The sequence below is a fragment of the Cydia amplana genome, chromosome 11, assembly GCF_948474715.1.
Source record: "Cydia amplana chromosome 11, ilCydAmpl1.1, whole genome shotgun sequence".
Classification (NCBI taxonomy): domain Eukaryota; kingdom Metazoa; phylum Arthropoda; class Insecta; order Lepidoptera; family Tortricidae; genus Cydia; species Cydia amplana.
In genome coordinates this window covers 16,688,067-16,708,975 of record NC_086079.1, presented here as the reverse complement: position 1 = coordinate 16,708,975, position 20,909 = coordinate 16,688,067, and the positions used below count along the sequence as shown (strand labels likewise).

Below are 20,909 nucleotides of genomic sequence, written 5' to 3'. Positions count from 1 at the left end.
GATTAAATTACATAAATGGTAAATCTAGAATATCGCGAGTACTGTTAGCGGTGATGGCGCGCGCTCTGGCCGAGAGCCCTGGAGGAATGCGGGCCGGCGCGCCGATGAGACGGCAGCCAGCGGCGGCGGCGCGGGGCGCGGGCGCGGGAGGCGGGGACCCGGTCTGCGAGTCCTCTAGTGGGGCGCGCTAACAAGCTGGCCCCCTTGGACCATCCTGGTCCAATGTCAGTGGGAGCGGGCAGAGCCTGTTGTAGGCCCTCCTCAGCGTCCCTGTGGTGGTGGTGACGTCAGCGACGCGGCTGACTCCGTCGTCGCCCGGGTAGACTGCGGCGACTCGCCCGAGCAGCCATCTGCTGGGGGGCAAGCGGTCGTCTTTGACGAGAACCATCTCGCCGAGCTTCAGCTGGCCTCCATTCCTGCGCCATTTGTGTCGGACCTGCAGTTCTGAAATGAATTCCTTATAATACCGATTCCAAAAATGCGCTTTTAGCGCATCTATTCTCTGATATCTCGCGAGGGTATGTATCGGCGAGTCTTGCACCAAGGGAGCAGGTATCATAGTGAGCGTTCGTCCTATCAAAAAATGCGCAGGGGTAAGAGGGGTAAGATCGGATGGATCCGATGAAATTGGGGTTAAAGGCCTAGAATTAAGTAAAGCTTCAACTTGAACCAAAAATGTTACCATCTCTTCGTAATCTAAGTGAGCCATGGAGGTAACTCGTTTTAAATGATATTTTACTCGCTTAACTGCGCCCTCTGCCAAACCATTAAAATGTGGGCTATAAGCAGGACAAAATTTGAATTCTATTTCCTTTGTAGCTGAATATGACGTTATTTCGTCAGAGTTATTTTTAAGAAACTTGGCTAATTCGTTACAAGCCCCTACGAAACAAGTACCATTATCTGACAAAATGGTGGCTGGTTTGCCTCTGCGGGCTATGAATCTATTTAACGCGGCAATAAAGCCCATGGCTGTCAAATCAGTGACGAGCTCCAAGTGTACCGCCCTCACTGCCAAACAAACAAAAACAACTATGTATGCTTTCTTAGTTTGACAACCACGACCCTTTCTGCTCGCTATCAGGATTGGCCCAGCGTAGTCACAGGATGTGTTAGCAAATACGTATTCGGACTGTACCCTTTGCAGTGGCAGGTTGCCCATAATTGGTTGATGAGTTTTACCCGAATATCTTAAACATGTAATGCAGCTTTGTGACGTTTGCCTGCAAAGGTTACGGCCGTTAATTATCCAATACCTGTGGCGTAATGTTGCTAGCATCAGCTGTGGTCCAGTGTGCATTAACATTCGATGGTAGTGATGTACTAATATTTTAGTGATGTGATGTGATGCATGTAATAAAATAGGGTGTTTTGTGTTATAATCGTAGTATGAATTTGCAAGTCTGCCACCTACTCGCAAAATTCCAAAGGTATCTACAAATGGATTAAATTTCAACAGGGTATCCTTGTGAGAAAGTGGGCGTTTGTTTAGCAAACGCAAGAGTTGCTCATTGAATTTGTCTGTCTGCACTTGTTTACACAACATTTGTAATGACAAATTAAGCTCTGACACTTTTAATGGACCTGTATTCTTGTTAGTTCTATTTTTACAGTTATGAACGAATCTATTCATGTATGCTATAATTCGTTGTAATTTACAAAAGTTTGAATATTTAGAGGTGAAATTATCCTCGCATTGTTCAGTTGAAACGTGACATTGTATTTTGACTTCAGGCAAATTCTCTAAAGGCAAATTTTGAGGTTGAGTAGGCCATTGTATTTCACCTTTATGGAGGAAAGGCGGTCCTTCCCACCACAAAGGTGAATCTTTGAGATTTAATGCGCTCTGACCTCTACTACCTATGTCGGCAGGGTTCAAGGTTGTGGGTACATAATGCCAATCTGTGGGGTCAGAGTTGTTAGTGATTTCTGTGATCCTATTGTGGACAAATTGTTTTAATTGTTGTTTGCATGTTTTTATCCAGCAAAGAACTATAGTTGAATCAGACCAAAAATGCTGTGAATCAATAGTCAAGCGCAGTGAATTTTTGACCTTTTTTGCTAAGTGGGTCGATAAAAGGGCCCCTAATAATTCTAATCGAGGGGTACTTAATTTTTGTTTCAGTGGGGCAATTTTGCTTTTAGCTATTGCTAAGTGAACATTAACCTGTCCTGCATTGGAAATTGAGCGTAGATATATGCATGATGCAGAAGCTTTATTACTGGCATCGCTGAAAGCATGTAGCTCGACCTTGACGTGAAAGTCACATAGTATTCTGCGCGGTATACGAATTTGAACTATGTCTGGTATTTGTTTAGCAAAATTGTTCCACTGTGCCTCAATGTCGTCAGGTAATTGACCTTCCCAAGAAATGTTTTTAGCCCACAGTGACTGTAAAATTAATTTAGCTGGCAGCAAACACGGGTTTATAAGTCCTAAGGGATCAAAAATAGTGGCAATGGCGGATAGAATGCTGCGTTTGTTAGTGGGTTTGGGTTTTAAATTTTCAGTTACAGAGAACAGCAGCTCATCAGATTTACATGACCAAAGTAAACCTAAGGTTTTCGAATGATCTTCTCTGTCCAATTTGAATAGTTCATCGCTACTGTTGTCTGCAACCAAGTTGTTTAGTAATGATAGTGTGTTTGAACGCCATTTTCTTAAGTGAAAATGGGCGCTTTCTAGCGTTTTGATGACGCCTCTACATGTTTCTAGCAAAGTGGTTTCGTCATCGTTTCCTGATATGTAATCATCTACGTAGAAATCGTGTAAGATTGTTTCACTTACATTTTTGTCTGCGCATTCTTGGCCCAACTGTACAAGACATCTGGTGGCAAGATATGGGGCACTGGACGTCCCATAAGTGACAGTGTTTAAGGTGACGGTAGAGGTGGGTAAATTTTCAGATTCTGTCAATTTACCCCATTTCACACACAAGCGCACTTCACGCACACTACCTCACTTTACTGGGACAGGTCATTGACCCATCAAGTTTTTTTAAGATAGCGTTTTGAGTTTAGTGTTAACCACTGACCTCTTTTGAGGAACAGAAACTATAAAAACGTTCCATTGAAAGAAGAAAGAGAAACAATACATTAAATCTTGCTCTCCTTGTCTGTTCATGTCACACGTGACGTATTTAAATTCTAATTTAATTCATTTGATTGTTAACTATTTTCTGCATATTATGGCTTTGTCGAGATACGCGTTTTGTAAAGTTAAACCGAATAAACCCAGATGTCATTAAGTCAGATGTAAAATGTTATTTACTACTCTATACGGTTATTCATAAGGCGAAAAATCAATTCAATTAAAAATTTAAATAAATAAAGTTTTGGCAGGGTGGAAATTTAATTAAGGCCGACAAAATAAAATTTAATAATATATGTCGGCTGATGTACCCCTAAGATCTTTACAGATTTACTTGTACGAGTATCGTATATTCGCTATTTATTTTGCTATTAAATTTATAAAATTAAAATAAATAATTAAATATTATACTGGCATTCCACCGCTATTATTTCAGTGCTGAACTGATTATCTTCGATCGTAGCCTTGATGATGTAGTTGTACTTACACTTACGGCGGTAGGAGCGGCAATGAACCCCGCGCAGCGTAGAACGAGAGGTGCGTTGGGATAAGTGCATATACATATAATTCTTCGTGCGTCTGTCTGTCTGTCCGTCCGTCTGTCACAGTCTATTTTCTCCGAAACTACTGGACCAATTCAGTTGAAATTTGGCACACATATGTAAATTTGGCACACAAATGTAAATTTGTGACCCAAAGATGGACGTGTAACGTAAATAAAATGTATTTTAGAGAATTTGAAATACGGTAGCCATTTTTGGGGGGGGTAAATGAAAAAATTAAATAATATGTTTTTTAAACTATATAGTGTTACATATCAAATAAAAGAGCTCATTGTAAGAATCTCAAAGATATAATTTTAGGATTAATAGTTCAGCAGTTATTCATGAAAATAGGCAAAAAATGATCATTCTCCGCCCACTTTCTCCGAAATAACTGGATCTAAAATTTTGAAAAAAATACACAAAGTAGTTCTTTACCTATATATGTCAGGAAAATCTATAAGAAATGTGCAGTCAAGCGTGAGACGGACTTAATATACGGAACCCTTAGAATGCGAGTCCGACTCGCACTTGTTTTTGTTTAGCTCTTATTAGGTTTAAGGAGTTTTATGAGTGAAAAAAGAAGTTTTTTGTTTTATGTGCCCGCGTTATTGCCGATCGATTGTGTTTTAAACGATAATTAGACAAAAAAACTTGTTTTTCACCCAACGAATATAGATCCCCATGACACATCTTCCAAGTCGCCTTTGGATAGGCTTAATTTTAAAAATAATTGAAATAATTTTCTATATCATTCATACTTGCAAAAAAAGACTAAAAATAATTTACGTGACCAATGCTTATTATTAGTAAATATCTTACAATTTAATATCTGATATATCACACGATACAAAAAAATGGCCGCAAAGTTAAAAGTTTATTTATTTACGTTACTAGTCCATCTTTGGATCACCGACTCTTTGTCATATGTGAAAAATGTGTACCAAATTTCAATTGAATTAGTCTATTAGGGGCAGACACACGAGTGATCTTAAAAGGGATTTTTTTCTTGAATGATTTGTATGTACTTACCCCAACGCACCTCACGTTCCACGCGGCGCAGCGTAATCAGTAAGTACCTAATAATTAGTGTCCGACCGAAACACAAATTTCTGTATATATAAATATTGTTGTCCTACTTGCTCCCCAACTTTTGGTCTTTGTCACATAGTTTAGTTTCATAATACGAAGTACTATTTCGTATGTTTCGGCCAGGCCGAAAGATTCGGCCGTTTTTTGGCCGAAACTGAAACTACGGCCGAAACATGATTTTATGGCCGAAACTGGCCGAAACCGAAACCGAATCTTCGGTCGGACACTACGAATAATCACAATGGTCTTAAGTACCACAGACCCTACTGTCGCTTAAGTCCTTTATGACAATCTCTGCCTATTAGAACTTATAAAAAAAAAAGAAACCGAGTAATTATATCCAACTACCGAACCTGCTTACAAATTTTCTCGAGATATTTGAGAAATGTGATATGCAAAGGAGAACATTCGAACAAACGAAAGTATTTTTGCCCAAGCTGAAACGGAGACCTTCGCCTACGCTCGGTCAGTGATGGTTTAGGTACAGTCAGCTGCAGGTCACCCCTGCATAGAATATTGTATGCAGGGGTGGTACCTTTTCTCTGCAGCTGACTGTACACCTATAAAAAATTGTTGTACCTGCTGCAATTTTATACCGGTACCGTACTTTATATTTCAACAGGTATAGTACCTTCAAAACGAAGCGGTATTGATAAATAATAACGGTACCGTACCGCCTATAAATAATAATAATAATTCAGCCTATATACAGGGTGGTCCAAACCTTGACGTCCAAAAATTTTTTTTTAGATTCCTCACGTCGTGGGCTATCAGAATATACCCCATGTATGTTAGCCGATTTTTCGTAGTTATCGAGTTATGTTTTTTTTTTACTTTTAATTTTTCATATGAAATTCCGGGGTTCCCATACAGAGTGGCTAAAAAAAAACTGCATTTCCGTTGCCAGGGAGGTTTTGGGATTATACTGAGCAACTTTTACAATGGGGCCAACCCCGAAACCGCGAAAAAAAATTACCCTTCCATAGAAAATGGACTAGCCAAAATGTATAAAAAGCCAATTTTTTTTTCGCGATTTCGGGGTTGGTCCCATAATAAAAGTTGCTCAGTATAATCCCAACACCTCCCTGGCAACGGAATGCAGTTATTTTTCAGCCACTCTGTATGGGAACCCCGGAATTTCATAGGAATAAGAATAAGAATAGAATAAGAATAAGAATAAGAATTGTTTATTGCCACATACATGAACATAAAATAGAGTTAGAATTACTTACATAATAAAATAAAACAGTTGTTATCATATACAAAACAAAAGTGAGAAGATCTTTGTATTAGGCAAAGGGTTCCAGTCTCAGCGTGTGCCGGGCCTAGGTGCCCGGCGCTGGTTTTCAGACCGGTCCCAGACTAAGGACGGTCGGAGAATATTACCTACATAGGAAAAGTTAAAAGCTTAAAAATCATAACTTGAAAAGTACGAAAAATCGGCTAACATACATATGGGGTACATTATGATAGCCCACGATTTTTGGACGTCACGGTTTGGACTTTGGACCACCCTGTATAGACAATAATCTCAACGCTAGCCCAATGCGGATTGGGGACTTCACACACAGCTTTGAATTTCTTCGCAAATGTATGCACTACGAGTATGCAGGTTTCCTCACGATGTTTCCTCCTTCACCGAAAAGCTAGTGGTAAATATCAAATGATATTTCGTACCTAAGTTCCGAAAAACTCATTGGTACGAGCCAGGATACCAATGAGTTTTCCCTTACCGCTTATACCGTAAAGAAATAATGCAGTCTCTGCTTTGCACGATTATTGTGTGGACATAATTCTTATAATCACCGAAACATACATACCTCTACGCACAGAATGTCATTGAAATAAAACATTGTTTTTTATAGTAAATTAATATAACATTCGATTTATACACATAACAATAAGCAGGCCAGGCCGCAGCGATATTGGCCTGTATGCTTCATCTCGGTCTCCAAATCCGCAAAACTCGCTGGTACTAAATGCTTGCCGTTATTAATTATCTTGATTCTTGAAGATTATCAGAACAGCACGTTACGTAATCGCATACATAGACGGAACGAACGTCAACAAAGTAGGTGTAGACACTGCAAGTCTTTAGGTATTAAACGAATTACGCTTCGTATTAATAGATGAGTAATATTTAAATGAACATATAATATTCTCTAACATAAATACAAGATTACAATTAATTGACATCAAAAGTCATTGACGTACAGAAGTCATATACATTTTTATAATGACGCAAAATTGATACCAGCATAATGAAAATCAATCCCAATCAGTAAAACGAGTCTTTAAACTTTTTTCATTTTAAGCGGGTTTTGAAGGAACAAGTTACTTAAATTCGATTGTAATCGTATTGTTTTAGGATAATTTACTGCTGTTTTCGACCGTTACGACCCGTAAATAACAACAACTCACATTTAAAATTTGACTGGAGCTCGACGTGATTATATTTATTTACCCTATTTTATGAAATACAATTTATCTACTGGTATACATTTTCGTATGCGTATATGATGAAATGTCTTTATTAATGTCAAAAACGAGCTATGACGACGTACACGTCTGCTTCGATGCAAGGCCAACGGCCATCTGACTCGAAGAAGAGTTGTGAGTGATGTCGTCAATGTATGGAAATTATACGAAAGTTTACATTTGGGATTGAATTTCTGTGTTGTATTTGTGAGTAAAAATATAAGTAGATAATAATCTGGTAGTTTAGTTATCTAGCCTTCAAAATCCCACAACAACTCAATTACTGTCAAAGACAAAACTGTAATGCGTCTTGCTCAAACGGAACTCCATATTTTGATTTTTGGACACTTTTAGTGTCGATTTGTAGAGAATTACAGGAAATAAAAAAAAATATGGCGTGAAGAGCCGGTACACGGCTTCTTCGTGAACAGATTTACGTATAATTTAATGCAGTTATTAATCATTCATTGAACAAATTGATTGCACAAAGTGAGGTCTAAATCGAAAACGTCATATACCGTCCCCTTAAGGGGACGGTATATGACGTTTTCGATTTAGAGCTCACTTTGTGCAATCAATTTGTTCAAGAAATGTTTAATAACTGCATTAAATTATACGTAAATTTGTTCACGAAGAAGCCGTGTACCGGCTCTTCACGGCATAATATTTTTTATTTGCTGTAATTCTCTACAAATCGACACTAAAAGTATCCAAAAATCAAAATATGGAGTTCCGTTTGAGCAACACGCATTACAGTTTTGCCTTTAACAGTAATTGAGTTGTTGTGTGATTTTGAAAGCTAGATAACTAAACTAGCAAATTATTATCTACTTATATTTTTACTCACAAATACAACACAGAAATTCAATCCCAAATGTAAACTTTCGTACAATTTCCATACATTGACGACATCACTCAAAATTCTTCTTCGAGTCAGATGGCCGCTGGCCTTGGATCGAAGCAGACGTGTACTTCGTCGTAGCTCGTTTTTGACATTATTTAGACATTTCATCATATACGCATACGAAAATGTATACCAGTAGATAAATTGTATTTCAAAAAACAGGGTAAATAAATTTATTTAAAATTTGATTTGTTGTTATTTACAGGTCGTAACGATCGAAAACAGCAGTAAACTATCCTAAAACAATACGATTACAATTGAATTTAAGTAACTTGTTCCTTCAAAACCCGCTTAAAATGAAAAAAGTTTAAAGACTCTTTTTACTGATTGGGATTGATTTTCATTATGCTGGTATCAATTTTGCGTCATTAAAAAAAAGTATACGACTTCTGTACGTCAATGACATTTGATGTCAATTGTAATCTTGTATTTACGTTAGAGAATATTATATATTCATTTAAATATTACTTACCTATTAATACGAAGCGTAATTCGTTTAATACCTGAAAGTCTTAGTGTCTACACCTACTTTGTTGCCGTTCGTTCCGTCTATATGTGTGCGATTACGTGCTGTTCTCAATAATCAAGAAACAAGCCATAATCTTCAAGAATAAAATAACAGCAAGACCAGCATTTAGTACTAACTAGTTTTTGCGGATTTGGAGACAAGAGATGAAGCTTACAGGCTAATACCGCTGCGGTCTGGTTATTGTTATGTGTATATATCGAGTATAATATAAATTTACTATAAAATAACAATGTTTTATTTCAATGACATTATGTGCGTAGGTATGTATGTTTCGGTGATTATAAGAATTTTGTCCACACCATTGATATAGTATAAAGAACTGGATACCCAATCAGCCGCCAAAAATGGCCCCACAAAAGTGATGTCAAAACAGATCATGCATTACTTTTTCGTTTAGTCTTGTTTGAAACGCTCAAATGTGAAGTTGTCAACAATTACGAAATGTGCCGTTAAAATATGTAAAAATAACAATGATAAAACAAGGAAAAAGGATGGAATGTATTTCTTTCGGTTAGTTCTTTGGATAGCATTACATAATTTATGTAATCTGGTGGTAATTTTATGGTTTTGAATAAATTAATTTGTTAGTACCAAAGAAGGGATGTTAAGGAACAAAAATCTAATGAGTCGATGTGAGGTCAATATTTTTTTATATTTTTATATGGAATTCATAAGAAATAATATTATGTTTAAATTCAAGATTTCCAAGAAAACCTATGCGACGTGCAAAGTGGACTGCTATTTAATTATAGCAAGAGATAGGGGTGATGCAGTTTTAAACCAGGCAAAACGGCACTTGTGTGTTCGGGCCATTTCCCTGTTTCCGACATATACACCACCAATAAGGGCTTATATCGACTAACTGTAAATGCTAAACCTGTAGGATTTTTTTATAAAGTATAGGTAGACTTTATAAAAAAAATCCAATCAGTATCTAAATGTCCCCGTACACCCGCGCTATGAGTAAATGTAGATCTTAGATACACAGTTATTTAATAAGTAGAATTTATTCCAAGGAAATTAGTATTTAAAGACGTATACTTACGAATTAAAAATTTAATTTGTTTGAATTTGAACCACGAATTAATTTTATTTGAGCTCCCGATTAAATTAAATTTGTTTTATTTATTACTTCTATTGGTTTTCCTGTACAGTAATACATATTAAAGTGTACCAAAGTGACTCCATTCGTTCATTATTCTCGTTTGACGTTGTTTGACGTAAATACGTTACGTTTAGTGCCATCGGACTAAATTTTTTAACAGTGTTGGTACTTATGTTTGCAAATTTGACACTTAATGCTTACGACATTAAGCTCTTTTCTGTACGAAACATTTATCTTGACTCAAAATTTACGTAAGCGTTTTTATCATCAATGCAAATGGTGCGAAACGTCATTGGGATCCACATTTCTTGACGTTTTTGTTCTGCTTTGTGTGTCTATTTCTTTTATATTAAGTCAGTGGTCCACACAATAATTGTGCAAAGCAGAGACTGCATCATGCTTTCTTTACGGTATAAGCGGTATGGTACCGTTATTATTTATCAATACCGGTTCGTTTTGAAGGTAAAACTATACCGGTTGAAATACAAAGTACGGTACCGGTATAAAATTACAGCAGGGACAACCATTTTTATAGGTGTACAGTCAGCTGCAGAGAAAAGGTACGACCAGATAGATAATTGTATGCAGGGGTGGTACCTTTTCTCTGCAGCTAGCTGTACCTAAACCATCATTGACCGAGCGTTGGCGAAGGTCTCCGTTTCAAATTGGGCAAAAATGCTTTCGTATGTCCGAATTCTTCTCCTTTGCATATCACATTTCTCAACTGATTCTCGTGAAAATTCGGTAGTCCGATATAATTATTCGGTTTCTTTTTTTTTTGAACAATTTTAAATAGGCAGAAATTGTCATAAAGGACTTAAGCGCCAGTAGGGTCTGTGACACTTAAGACCACTGCGATTATTAGGTACTTACTGGCCCCTATTTCACTACGACCACGGTGACAGGTGCGACAGTTGTCGACATCACTGTTGCTGACGTCACAGGCCTCCATAGGCTACGGTAACCGCTTACCATCGGACGGGCGATGTGCTTGTTTGCCACCAACATTTTAATAAATAAATAAACTCCATTATATTGCCACTAAAAAATTCTTATTTTGCGAAGCTAATGACAATTGTCACAAGAAACACGGCAACTGTATCGAAATTGCGACACAGAACTCATTTCCTGTCAAGACTTACCGAAAATTCTTTGAAAAATCTTGTGACAATTGTCACAAGATTTTTTCGCGAGAGAAATGTCTGTTTTATCCGATATAATAAAGTTTTTTTTTAATAATAGGTACAATGACGGTGGCAAACACGAATACGGCCCGCCCGATGGTAAGCGGTAACTGTATTATTAAATTGTACAACGGGACTTAATCGCGTATCTAAGTTTTAAGATTTACCTCCGACGTTTCGAGGACGGCGTTGTCCCCGTGGTCTCGGAGAAGACTGGCTTAAGTTGATATCAGCATCTTCTAACCGCGCGAGTTTTTCGAACTACACGCACTTGGTCTTGTTTATCCGCTTGAACGTTTTGCGGTTCCGTTGTACAATTTAATAATGTGTAAAAATCGTGAAAGTTTAAATCAGTGTTAGCGGTAACTGTAGTCCATGGATGCCTATGGCGTCAATAACAGTGATGTTTTTGTCGTACCTGTCACCGTGGTGAAATAGGGGCCAGATTACGCCGCGCCGCGTGGAACGTGAGGTGCATTGGGGTAAATGCATACCATTCACTCAAGGAAAATAATCTCCCTTATAAGATCACTCGTGTGTCTGCCATTTTGTTAAAGCCAATTTTCACCGTAACTACTGGACTAGTTCAATTAAAATTACTACACATATGTCAAGTAAGGAAGTAGTAAGTCGGTGATCCGAAGATGAGTAACGTAAATAAATGAACTTTTAACTTTGCGGCGATTTTTGGTATCAGGTTTGGTATCTCACATATCAGATATAATACATAACTATAAGTAGGTGAGCAAAAATGTACCATAACCTAACTCAGAATTGTATTACATAAATACATATACAAAAAATAGTTCAACGCCAAAAGATTAATGGAAGACCTATGTCCTATAATAGGTGAGTTGGTCTTAAACAAAAAATATGCAATAAAAATGTGTAACTGTGGAACCCATGGTGAATCCTACTCGTACATGATCGGTTTTTATATTATTGTGACAATGTGCAGTTTCCAACTACCCTCCCCGTCCCAAAATCATAACTCACGGCGATCTTTCGGGAACGCTCGGCAGAATGCGATCTGGCTCCGAGCTTGACACACATCGCGCGTGTGCGTCCCGGACTCTTCAAAAATAATTCGAAAGGGTGAAGTTCTGCACCCTCAGTGTCGCGTGTGCCTTCCGAAACCAAAGGGCCCCGAAACGCGAGTGAAAAGAGTGAACAGTGCACTGTAATTTGGACAATTCAAAGGACTAGCTGTGAGTACCATCCCTTACCTATCTCTCACCCCTACACATTGTCACAATTGGTGGAGGTTGCGAAACCCCGAATTAGGTCTAATATTTTCTTGTTTGGCATTAATTAGTACGTATCGGTAACAAAATGTCCGACACAGAAGAAAAAACCGTTACTCGAGTGTCGGACATGTTTAAATATTTTAAGTCGTTAAATTTGGAAAATTTGAATCCGGCTATTAGACAATTACAGGAAAAGATTGAGTCGCAAAATAATCAAATATCAGAGTTAAAGAAACGAATTAATACGATCGAAACAGAAAAAATGTCGCATACTCCATCGACGTGCCTTAACGGTCAAAAGGTCGAGTCACCCGCGAACGCGGTAGGTGAACATAATCGAGTCGATAAAAATAAGTTAAAAGTGTTGCAAAAAATGCTCGCGGAGTTACCAACTTGTGATGGCAAGGTGGCTAAACAGCTTATTAAATTTATTATCAGCGTCGATAAAATTACTCAACTCCAGCTAGTTCCCCAGTCAGAGTATGTGACCTGGATAATGACCAGGACAACTGGGTTCCTGGCGGATTGGTGGTTCCGTCGGGCAGCTGCGTTACATAATTGGCAAGATATTAAAATACTGATTTTAAGCGAGGTTTTATCTCCGATACATATTGAAACGTTAAAAAATGAAATGTGCTTGCGTTATCAATATGAGTCCGAAACGTTATTAGAGTTTGCGCATTCTGTAGTTGCGGTGGCGAAGGCGCTCAATCTGGGCTGGTCAGAGGAAATGTTAATGCAAACTATATTAAGTAGAATTTCTCCAAGGATATATTATTACATTAAATGCAATCCTATGGACATAAAGGACATGTCGCAATTAGCGCAAATAAGTAGTGAGGTCGAGGGCGCTCTTTTACGAGACAAATTGCATTCACAAAACTCGCATAACTTTTATCAAAGGAACCAGTTAAATGTTGGTAGTAATACGTATCGGCAATATGGTCAACCGGCACGGGAGTCGAGTGCATCGTTTTCGCGCGGGAACCGGTTAGCGCATGGGGGCGAGCGAGAGGTCACCGCCGGCGGGTCGGGCTTGCCTAACGCAAATACATCGGTTGCTAATCAGGTTCAAACAACGCAGCGCGGCCCACGTTGTTATGAATGCAATTCTTATGGTCATTTCGGGCGTGATTGTGAACAGCGTCGTAGACGTTTACAGACACAGTCAAATTACGCGGGAAACGCGAACAGGGAGTAAGCAACGATATCCACCGTCAGCTTCCTCTCGCAGTAGTCCAAGAAGGTGGCAAAATAATTAGTTATAGGGAAACCAATAAACCATGCTTACAAGTAGTTATTTGTAATAATATTCTTACCGCGTTAGTGGACTCGGGCGCGTTTCGATCATTTATTACTCAGGACTTAGCAGATAAACTCAAAGGTCGTCGTAAGGTGGTTACGTCGCGGTGCAATATTCAATGTACTACCGCTAGGCGACAAGTTTTTACAGCTACCGAAGTTATAACCGTATTGATTTCAATTGATAAGTTTACTTGGAAATTTGAATTTACAGTAGCACCGAGTTTAATTGCACCTGTTATATTAGGATGCGATTTTATTAACAAAACAAAACTAGTCCCATATCCATTTTATGGATACGTGATATTTGACTTTATGCCGCATTATAAAATACCATTGTTAAAAAATGAAGAGCAGCAAGATATAGTACAGTTTAACAGCATTCAAAACGATGAAGAAATTGGAGGTAAAATGGAAAATTTATTAGGAAAACACAAAGAAGTCGTAACGGAAAAATTAGGTAAAACTAACATCCTGAACTATGAGATAAAACTCATTGATAATGTTCCGGTTCGCTCACGATTTTATCCGCTGTCGCCGCCGAAAGCCGCGGAAATGGAGGCACATATTAAACAACTACTTGATAAAGGTATCATTGAAAAATCGAGTTCACCGTATGCGTCACCAGCATTTTTAATCGACAAAGCCAGTGGTGGCAAGCGACTTTGCTGCGATTACAGGGCGGTAAATAAGAAGATTGTATACGACAGTTATCCAATGCCGTCGATTGAATCAGTTTTCCAGTATTTAGGCGGGGCTAGGTATTTTTCAATAATTGATCTTAACAGCTCATTTCATCAGATACCGTTAAGCGACGAATCTAAGCCGGTTACAGCGTTTATATGCCCCTTTGGGTTATTTCAGTACAAATATGTTCCTTTCGGGCTCTGTGTAAGTCCGCAGTCATTAAACAGGGTGGTCGATATGATATTTGGTGATATAAAATACAAGTATATAATCCCTTTTGTGGACGACATTTGTGTTTTTTCCAAAGACAAGGAATCGCACGTGCAACACCTAGACGAGGTGTTGAGTAGACTTGGTAAAGCAGGGTTAACAGTCAACCCAAAAAAATTAAAACTATGTAAAGAGTCGGTACAGTTTTTAGGGTATAATATTAGTTATTCCGGTTTAGCCGTCGACCCCGATAAAATAAGTGTCGTTGTAAACTATCCGGAACCGAAAAATTTAAAACAGCTAAAAACATTTTTGGGGATGACTAGCTTCTATGCAAAATTTATTCCTCGATATTCGGAAGTTGCCGAACCGTTAAATTTGTTAAAAAAAAAAGATGCCAAGTACATCTGGGGGCCTAAACAGGTTGACGCATTCGCACGATTAAAACAGCAATTGGTTTCACCTAACGTTTTGAGGTTTCCTGACTTCTCAAAAAAATTTATTTTACAAAGTGATGCATCTGGAACAGCTCTTGGAGCTGTGCTTCAGCAGGAAGTGGACGGGGCCCTGGCGCCGGTGTGTTACGCGAGCCGCACGCTGTCGAGCGCCGAACGTCGCCAAACGGTCTACGAACAAGAGTGTGCCGCCGCCGTATTCGGAGTCACTAAATTTAAACAATATTTAGAAGTCGCGCCGTTTGAACTTCAAACCGATAATGCTGCATTATCTTGGCTTTTTGAACATCCTAAACAGATTGGAAAGTTAGGGAGGTGGATACTTCTTCTGTCCAGATTTAAATTTGATATTAAACATATTAAGGGCAGTAGTAATAACGTAGCCGATTGTTTGAGCCGTATGTACGAAGGAACGGATGAAGTCAATTGTTCCGCGCTTCAGGAATACCCCGTTACTAATGATTCGCTTATAAGACACCAGGTAAACGACAAATTTTGCAATGATTTAATTATTCAAATTAATGGTGGGACTAGGGTTCCAAAATATAAAATTAAAAACGAGTTATTGTGCCGGCAATTAGGGAAAACAAACAAATGGCGAATAGTATTACCTATTCATTTAAAAAATGTAATTTTAAATTATTATCATGATCAAGATATAGCTGGTCATCTAGGGATAACAAAAACCTTAAATAGAATAGCCAGTATTTTTTGGTGGAAGAACTTGTATACGGATATTAAAGAGTACGTAAGGTCGTGTTTGCTTTGTCAAACGACAAAACCATTAAATAAGAAACCGGTTGGTTTGATGTCATCAACTGTACCTACCGAAACTTGGGAAAGAGTTTATATAGATTACAAAGGACCATTTCCGATATCAAAGAACGGAAACAAATATATTTTGGTTATTTTGGACGGCTACTCAAAGTGGGTTCAGTTGATTGCAGTACGGGCGGCGACCGCTGCTAACACCGTGCGCGCGCTGTCGAGGCTCGTGTGGGCGAATTACGGACCGCCGCGAACTATCGTATCTGATAACGCAACACATTTCACAGCCGATGTATTTAAACAAATGTGCCATGTTTGGGGAATTAATGATGTTAAAATATCTCCGTATTACCCACAGGCAAATGCAGTGGAACGCGTAAATCGAAATTTGAGTATAATGTTAAATATTTATTGTAGGAAAACGAAATCTATATGGGACGAGTCGCTACCTAATTTCCAGCTTGCTCTCAACACCGCAGTCCATGAGAGTTCAAATCGTACACCATCATCTATTTTTCTCGGGCGGGAAATTAGAAGTCCTTTAGAAAATAGGTGGGAATTAGATAAAATAATTTCTGAAGGAAACTCGACCCATAACCACGAACAAACTACAGTAGTTCGAAAGTTAAACGCTGCACATGAGAGACAAGAGCATTATTATAATAATCGTAGGAGAGCCAATATTTTTAATGTAGGGCAACAAGTACTCGCGAAATGTTTTCCGCTTACAAACGCCGATCGAGGAGTATGCGCCGCGTTTTGTCCGCGGTGGTCAGGGCCATATACAATTAAAAATATTACAAACGGTCAAGCCGCGCTAATTAAGCCGAATTCAAATAATGTTGTAAAAAGAGTAAATATATCCCAATTGAAGCCATACTGTTCGAGATTAAGTGGGGGGGGATGTGACAATGTGCAGTTTCCAACTACCCTCCCCGTCCCAAAATCATAACTCACGGCGATCTTTCGGGAACGCTCGGCAGAATGCGATCTGGCTCCGAGCTTGACACACATCGCGCGTGTGCGTCCCGGACTCTTCAAAAATAATTCGAAAGGGTGAAGTTCTGCACCCTCAGTGTCGCGTGTGCCTTCCGAAACCAAAGGGCCCCGAAACGCGAGTGAAAAGAGTGAACAGTGCACTGTAATTTGGACAATTCAAAGGACTAGCTGTGAGTACCATCCCTTACCTATCTCTCACCCCTACACATTGTCACATTATGTACCTATAAGATATTTTCTACTTTATACTTTATAAGTGTACCTACATAATATTTACTTATAAGCAGTTGTCACGTAAAATATTTGTAGATTTTTTTGGAAGTATGTGTCACATCATCATCATCTTCCTCGCGTTGTCCCGGCATTTTGACACGGCTCATGGGAGCCTGGGGTCCGCTTGGCAATTAATCCCATAAATTGGCGTGGGCACTAATTTTTATGAAAGCGACTGCCATCTGACCTTCCAACCCATAGGGGGTAAACTAGGCTCTTATTAGGTTTAGTCCGGTTTTCTCACGATGTTTTCCTTCACCGAAAAGCAACTGGTAAATATCAAATGATATTTCGTACATAAGTTCCGAAAAACTCATTGGTACGAGCCGGAATTGCAATTCGCACGCTCTTACCGCTAGGCCTCCAGCGATTTTTTTGAAGTATGTATAGCACAAAAAAAATATTTAGAAATGTAACATTTAAGGTAGGTAATTAAAATACGGTATAAACATTATTGGAGAAGACTTGGAGGAAGTGTCATAGGGATCTACATTCGATGCGTGGAAAACAAGTTCTTTTGTCTAATTATAATCCATCGGCAATCACGCGAGCGCATAAAACGAAAATCATTTTTTTTTTTCACTCCCTAAAACTCCCTTAACCTAATAACAGTAAAACAAAAAATAAAATATAGAGGGTTACCAACCAGCCAAAGAATTATAAGTAGATATATGCACTTATCCCAACGCACCTCACGTTCTACTCTGCACGGGGTTCATTGCCGCTCCTACCGCCGTAAGTAACTATCAACACCTACATTATCAAGGCTACGATCGAAGATAATCGCTTCAGCACTGAAATAATACCGGTGGAATACCGGTATAATATTTTTTATTTTAATTGTATTAATTTAATAGTAAGTAGTGTAAGATATTAGGGGTACATTAGCCAACACTGTTTCCATATATTTTCAAATTTTATTTTGTCCGCCTTAATTAAATTTTGCACCCTGCCGGAAATTTATTTATTTAAATTCTCATTTAATTGATTTTGAGCCTTATGAAAAGTCGTATAGAGTAGTAAATAAAATTTTACATCTGACTTAATGACATCTGGTTTTATTCGGTTTAACTTTAGAAAACGCGTATCTCGACAAAGCCATAATGTAGAAAATTGTCAACAACCAAATGAATTATTAGAATTTAAATACGTCACGTGTGACATGAACAGACAAGTAAAGCAAGATTAAATGTATTGTTTCTCTTTCTTCTTTCAATGGAACGCTTTTCCTAAAAGGAGGCCACTAAACTCAAAACGCTATCTTAAAAAAAAACTTGATGGGTCAGTGACCTGTCCCAGTAAAGTGAGGTAGTGTGCGTGAAGTGCGCTTGTGTGTGAAATGGGGTAAATTGACAGAATCTGAAAATTTACCCACCTCTACCGTCACCTTAATTTATATTGTTTGATTGGTTGTGAGGTGTCTGAGCGCCACAGAATTTGCTGCAGACTTCTTTGACTTTCAGTGACATAGATTTGTCTGTACATTTTTTGGACATCTGAAGTTACTACGAATTTGTGCTGTCGGAATCGAATTAATATGCTTAGCAAATCATCTTGTACAGTCGGCCCAACGTATTGTATGTCGTTAAATGATTTCCCTGAGCTAGAAACTGCAGAGCCGTCAAAAACTGTACGTAAGCGAGAAGTAAGACTAGACTCCCGCAAAATTGCATGATGTGGCAAGAAATATGAAATTTCGTTTGTATGTATGTCAGTGTTTTCTGACATGTGACCTAGTCTTAGGTATTCGTCAATGAATTCTATGTATTTTTGTTTGAATTCTGGATTTCGCTTGAATTTACGCTCTAGTGCTTGAAATCGAAGTAATGCTTGTGTTTTAGAATCGCCCAAAGTTTCAGGAGATTCTCTTAATGGTATTGTGACAACAAACTTACCATCTGGGTGGCGAGTTGTTGTTTGTGTAAACATGCGTTCGCATTCACTCTCACCTTTAGTGTGGATTTGTTGAGTGGATGGAACTGATTCTAGTTCAAAGAACTTGTCTAGTTTTGAATCAAGCTCAATGTTGTTTATTAGATTGCAATGGACTGTATAGGGTTGCTTTTGTTTAGAATTGGGTGAATATATAGCACCTGCAACAAGCCATCCGAGTGTTGTTTCAACTAAGATGGGTTTTTTCTTGCCCAGGGATATGTGATTGAATGTAAGACACTCCCAAAATTGTTCTGCATTCAGCAACATCTGCACCTCGGATGGCTCGTGAAAGTTCGGGTCCGCTAGGTGGATGTGAGGGGGAATAGTGAACGAGTCACAATCTAGTTTGTTGAATGGAATCATGTCAGTGATCTCTTGGACAACAAGGCAATTGATTTCAGCGGTGTAATCTTGTATACGTGAAGTTATAGTTACATCACAATGTTCGGTGATGTGTGACCGTTTCTTTTCCAACCCTGTGACGGATATGCTTGTAGAATAGGTAGGTAATTTTAGTTTTGCTTGAAGATCTTTAGTAATGAAACTAGATATACTTCCGTTGTCCAAGAGAACTCTAACTTGGTGTGGTTGGCCATCACAGTCATTGACGTTGACGACAGCTGTAGCTAATGGTACACGATGGCCACCAAAGGTGGAGCACAAAGTGGCACTGCTTGGTTGTGGTGTCTGTGTATGCTCCTTTAGAGTTGTTGATGCTACACAATCATTAGAAGGTTTGGATGTGGAAGGTTTAGGGTCTACCTTTGCTTGATTGTTCATGTGTAACATGGTATTGTGTCTTTGTGTGCAAAGCCGGCATGAGCTCAACCTGCAACTTTGCTCGTCATGTCCTGATCGCAAACAGTTTGTACAAAGGTTTAATTGATTCACCTTATTAATGCGGGATTCAACTGGCATTGTTTTAAATTTAATACATTGATAAATTGAGTGATTATTTTTGCAAACAGGACACTTATATTTATACTGAGTTTGATTTTGAGCATGATTTACAAGAAATGATTTAGGACGATTGTGAGTGATGTCACTGTGTCTACGTGGTTTATTTAGTGTTTGTGCTTCCTCCATGGTTTCCAGCAAATCTGCGCGGTTTCTTAAGAAAGTGGTAAAGTCTGTTAATGTTGGTAGAGTTTTAATGTCATTGCGCTCGGTCTCCCAATCGCGCAACGTGGCTGAATCGAGTTTGCTGGTTACCATGTGGATTATGAGGAGGTCCCAGTGCTCCGTGGGTAAATTAAGAGTCTTCAAAGCCCTGAGATTTTTATTGACTGAATCTACAGTGTTACGTAAGGCCTTTGAAGATTCCTGAAGCACGGGGTTTATGTTGAATAATGCATTTAAGTGATTGTTTACCAATATTCTATCATTGGTATAGCGTTCACAAAGCAGATCCCACGCAACTTTATAGTTATCAGATGAGAATTCTAGTGATTTAATTACGAGTGAAGCACCGTCTTTTAATGAACTTCGCAAATAATGAAATTTGTGGATAATTGGAATCGATTGATTATCGTGTATGAGAGATTTGTAGGTATCGTGGTATTCTAACCAGTCCTGATAGCGCCCAGAAAAGGTAGGTAAATGAATCGTAGGTAATTTAATGTTTGGCCCACCTGTGAGTGCAGTAACGACATTGGAACCCGTTACCAGATTGTCCTCCGGCGCCGCAGAGGCAGCACCAGCCGCGGCGTGCTTGCTGAGCAGCTCCTGTGCGGCAGCCAAGGCGCCGAAGTAGCTTGTCTCGAAATTTTCCCGTTCTGTGTGCTCGTCACCTGGAATTTCCGTTAAATTTTCGATGTCAGTTTGAACTGAATCAAAATCATTGTACATATCTTGGATTTTGTTGAATCTAGTATTTAGCTCATGATTTTGCAAATTATTTAGCGTCTGGCAAGACAAAAGAGGCTCTAAATATGATTTAAATATGGTAAGCTTTGATTTGAAAGAAGCACGTGTTTTTTTGAGATTTTTTAAATCCATGATGGCAGTGCGTGAAGTAACAAAAAATGCAAATTTTTAGAAGGAAAAAAAATAGCCTTGTAATAGAAAGTGAAATTTTAGTTTATAGGAATGGCGATAGAATTCAAATT

The 20,909-nt window shown here is 38.6% G+C and overlaps 2 protein-coding genes across 2 annotated transcripts in view; one reads left to right on the top strand and one right to left on the bottom strand.

The window, feature by feature from the left end:
* Positions 1-20,909, top strand: part of LOC134652345 (lysosomal alpha-glucosidase-like) — a 62,132-nt gene that overhangs the window by 28,045 nt on the left and 13,178 nt on the right. The window lies entirely within an intron of this gene.
* Positions 136-20,859, bottom strand: LOC134652083 (uncharacterized). The gene is made up of 2 exons (XM_063507240.1): positions 20,460-20,859; positions 136-573 (listed from the first exon to the last, which is right to left on the bottom strand). The coding sequence occupies exons 1-2, from the start codon at positions 20,797-20,799 to the stop codon at positions 188-190; spliced, it is 726 nt and encodes a 241-aa protein (XP_063363310.1). The 5' UTR covers positions 20,800-20,859; the 3' UTR covers positions 136-187.